This window comes from Lipotes vexillifer, unplaced genomic scaffold (assembly GCF_000442215.2).
Source record: "Lipotes vexillifer unplaced genomic scaffold, Lipotes_vexillifer_v1.1 scaffold172, whole genome shotgun sequence".
NCBI lineage: Eukaryota > Metazoa > Chordata > Mammalia > Artiodactyla > Lipotidae > Lipotes > Lipotes vexillifer.
Genome location: NW_006776799.1, coordinates 710835 through 715363, shown reverse-complemented (window position 1 = coordinate 715363; position 4529 = coordinate 710835). Strand labels below are relative to the sequence as shown.

The 4529-nt window shown below is 35.4% G+C and overlaps 1 protein-coding gene across 3 annotated transcripts in view; it reads right to left on the bottom strand.

The window, feature by feature from the left end:
* The window catches only part of COL1A2 (collagen type I alpha 2 chain), a 36540-nt gene that overhangs the window by 25068 nt on the left and 6943 nt on the right, over nucleotides 1-4529 (bottom strand). For all 3 annotated transcript variants that reach the window (XM_007450642.1, XM_007450643.1, XM_007450644.1), the window contains 6 exons: nucleotides 4441-4494; nucleotides 1487-1531; nucleotides 1344-1397; nucleotides 1199-1252; nucleotides 829-882; nucleotides 355-408 (listed from right to left, as the gene is read on the bottom strand). In XM_007450642.1, coding sequence (XP_007450704.1) covers nucleotides 355-408; nucleotides 829-882; nucleotides 1199-1252; nucleotides 1344-1397; nucleotides 1487-1531; nucleotides 4441-4494 — 315 coding nt within the window. The remainder of the gene's footprint in view (nucleotides 1-354; nucleotides 409-828; nucleotides 883-1198; nucleotides 1253-1343; nucleotides 1398-1486; nucleotides 1532-4440; nucleotides 4495-4529) is intronic.

Here is a 4529-nt window from a genome sequence, read left to right as displayed (position 1 = left end):
CCTACACGTGAAAGGGAAGGATAAAGAACTAGATGCTCTCTCATGTACTTTCCGTCATTAATAATTTTATGATCTTCAGAGGACTTTAAATACCTCTTAAGTTATACCCATTTTATACCATTTTCCCTGTAGGGATCCTCCTTTCTTGGAAGCTATGAACAGACTAAAAAAAAAAAAAAAAAAAACTACACCCCACTTTACTTTCCGGCCACCTTACCCTTTAACTCTCTCTCCACTCCGGCAAATTCCAGGAATTTGGAAGCAAATATGTGTCATCCAGGAGTTTAAATATAGTTGAGGTTTTTACTAAAAGTAATCAACATTTTCTCTTCTGTGGGTAAAGAATGTGCTCACCCTAATGCCCTTGAAGCCAGGGAGTCCAGGAGTTCCAGGGAAACCACGAGCACCCTTAAAAAGAAACATAGAAGACGACGAATGACGTTTTTGTTCTAAATAAAAAGACGATGATTTCTTCCCTCCAAAGTGTTTCTTCTCATCAAAGTCCAAGCTTGGAATCAAAGACTAGTATATGTGTAAGCACAGAGCAGCAAATAAGTTGCTCTAATTTGAGTAACTAATACTACGGTACTTGTAGAACACACAATTTAGTTGTTTAAAGGATGCTCACCATCATTAATATTACATTATTTGCATTAATAAAACCTGTATGCATTCTTAACTAGGCTCCTTTATTTGTCAGATGCCTTCAGTGAGTGTTATAAGTATGACTTCTATGTTGCCACTTAGTCTGATTCTAGTTTTAGCAACTATCTTATATATGAGATACCTCTGATGTTTGGACTATATACTGTTGTAAAAAAATCTCACCTGTGGCCCAACAACTCCTCTCTCACCAGGTCGTCCAGGTTTTCCAGGGTGACCCTAAAACATGAAAGCATCATAGGGTAAACCCTTTCTTGGTAAACTATCAGATGATAATCGGGGCATCTTGGTTTTTACAACAGGGAAAAAAGGCATCATGTAAAAATGTGGATCGAAATATATATTTAATTAATAATTATATTTCCTTAAATACAAGAAAATTAATCATTATTTCATTAAAATGTTATTATCCATATGGGGAAAATTATGTCAGGCATATTCAGCTTTTGGCAGAATACTTAATTTGAATCTAGAAATTCTGTTGAGGCAGGAGTATTTAAATGGCATTTGGAAATGCTTAAGAGTAAATACTTACATCCTCACCAGCCTTGCCAGGAGGGCCAGGTGGTCCACGAGAACCTGCAGGACCCTAGGAAAATGGGAGACCCATGGTTTTGTTAATGCTATATTAAGAAACTTCTTGAAAAAAATATTTATCACAAAGGGGGAAAAGTACTCACAGTTTGACCAGGCTCACCAGGCTCACCAGGAGGTCCTTGGAAACCTTGAGGGCCCTAAGAAAAAACAGTATGTCACATTCCAAGCCTTTATTTAATTCTCTGTCTTTTTTACATAAGAGAGATTACAAGCTTTCGGTACTTACAGGGGCTCCAGATGCACCAGGAGGGCCTCTAGGTCCCATCAAACCCTGTAAAGAGGACAGATATAGTTAGCACTGACAAGTCGTCATGGCCTAGGGTTGGGTTAGGCAGGACTAGCTTAGTAGTGCCATAGATGTTTTGTGATGGACAAATGAACAGAATTGTCCTGGTCTCATTTCACAGTTTTGGTTCCTCTCAAGGAAGCATTTAAGGACCCAAGTTTCCTCCACTGTTTTCTCTGCCTTCGCTTTCACCTTTGCCCCTCCTAATCCAAATCAGAACTCAGTTAGATGAGGTGGCCACAGGTTCCTTAAAGTTGTGCACAACTGGGCATACTGAGATTGCTCTAATGCAATGGAGTGACTCAGTCTTTGCACAGTACAGAATATACAACTGCCGTTCATGCAGCTGACGAAGCATTTCCATTTGGATTTCCTTATCATATGTCATCTCCTCATATCATACTCAGCTAAGAAATTGATATTTTTATTGCCACGAGGGGCATAAATTGAAAAGGATCAAAAGTCTTTCTTAATGATTAGAGGGAGGTTTGTTATAACCTTATAACTCCTTTAAGGGCTATTGGTGACTGATGAAAATGTCAAACAAAAGTGGATATAGTAAGGGGTGAAGGAAAAACAAAATATTATTGAAACATCCTACTGGAAGAATCTATTATATGCTACTATTATTGAAAATACGGCCCAAATGACAGCAGATTGTTTTCGCCTTTGTTCTTCATTCTGTAGCACACAGAGTAAAACAGAGTGTTACTAGTTTGGAAGCTAAATACACATTGTGACTCCCCTTTGCAAGGCCTGTGCAAACTCTTCTGTAGGGGCCATTCCTCTAATGCTGAATATATTGCACAGACAAGTCTCAGTTAATTTGTTCATGACACATCAAGCATGGGGACTCTGCAGTCAAGTCTGCCCCACTGTATTAATGCCTAGAGTGAAATAATATGGATTTTATTAAAAAGCTTATCATCTTAATTATGAGTTATTTATTTGGTTTTAGAAATTGCTTTGAAGTTAAAAGAAACTGTCACTTTTCAATCAAAATAATATTTTTAGGTGTACATTAAGAATAATTTTCCTTGACACCATGAATTTTTAATTATATTTATTCATTTTTCCATGTATTTGCAACAATTTCATTTACATAAAAGGTAGTTTATTTTGTGGAGGCTGTGAGATGGACGATGATTATTCATTAATTCAGAGAAGGACCCTGTGGGGTTTTATAGTTATTGATTTTCCAACATGGAAATTTATTTTAATGCTTTATTGCTGCCTATCTCTCCTATTTGTGAAACATATCTGTTGATTACATATGTCTGTGAATGTGTGTGAATGTGCAAGCTTAAATTATATTTCACTGATATTTAAAAGTAAAACACTCTGCTTTATGCCCCCAGAGAGATGTTCCAAAGTCAGGGGAATCTGAAATCCATATTAATTTTCCAGGCTTAGAAAATATTTGCAAATGCCACAACCAACAAGTGATTAATCTTGAAAATACAAACAGCTCTGAAATCCATATTAATTTTCCAGGCTTATGTAGGGTTTTTTTTTTTTTTTTTTTTAATTAACGCTTTACTTTTTTTTCTTTTTAGCTTCTTCTTGAGATATAGGTACTGCTTTAAAACTGACTAATGTCCAGCATTAGCTGAAATGGCTGATTTCAAATATCCAATATAAACAAAGCCAAAAGAAAATCTCTACTTCTTCATTTCAGATATGAATGTTTTAAATTACCATATGCAAAATCAGGAAATTGGAAATCATCAATTAACAGCATATTACTTCTCAAGTGAGAGTTTTAATTTACAGAAAATATCGTCTTGCCCTTACCGTGTATTAGCTTATTGCGGACCATTAGCTCCAGCAGAACATCTTTTGAAGACAGAGCACTGAATGCATTGTCCAGGTACAATTTATATTTTAAAGACTATCTTATCTTGGGCAGATAAATACCTTTGTTTGCAAACAATTAATTAAAAATCACTAAATTATGTGTGGGTATGTACTAAACTGCAGTGTTTAATCAACTTAACATTTTTATTTCCAGCAATTTTCCCCTCTGCTTTTTACATACTAGTATATATGCTGCATGCTCATATCAGTTTTTTTTTTTTTTACCCTAACACATCTCACTAATGCCTGTTAGAAGGTTTACTTGTTAAAGATAGACCATCATCATCATAGTCATATATTCCCTCCTATACTGATTTATAATTAGACTTTAAAAAAGAATTTTTTATCAAGTTAGATAGAAAGAAACATTTCCTATGTTGTTAATTCCTTGAGGGAGGGTGGGAATCTGTCATATCACTGCTATATCCCAAATGCATAATACAGTTTGGGTCTTATCGAAGACCAACTTGGTAAATACTTGTTAAATAAAGTAATGTTTTATTCAAGTACTGGATACACGAGCCATGATGCTGCATATCAGACATCTTGCCTGGCATTCTGTCCTTAACCACATATATGACCTTGGGAAAGGGCTTAAAATCCCTACCTAGAAAATGAACGGGCTACACTAGAACTTGCTGATCCTTTCCAGCAAGTTCATAGAACTTGATAGTTCTGCATCTCTGTGGGTTGCTTCAAATTCGAGGCAATGTTAAAGGGCATAAAAAAATTAATCAGAGTGATTACTTTTCTGAATTAAGTTGGTTTACCTAAATTATGATTACTACGTCCAGAGATTATTTCTTGGATATAAATATCTGATCTATCCTAAGGAGGCATGTCTGTAGAAAAAAATCAAACCCCCTAACCTAGGCTTAGATTTTTATAGATTTGAATACAAAAAGAGCTGCTGCTTTTATCTGATCTGAGTATTGAGTATTAAACTAGGTAGCTAAATAAATGGCAATGTGAAATTTAACATAAAGTAAATTCTCTATTCAGTAATTTTTTGGCTAGATAAAAAGAGATAAGCATACCATTGGTCCAGGGCCCATTCCAACTCCTTTTCCATCATACTGAGCAGCAAAGTTCTAGATGGGGAAAAGAAAAAAAAAAAAAAATATAT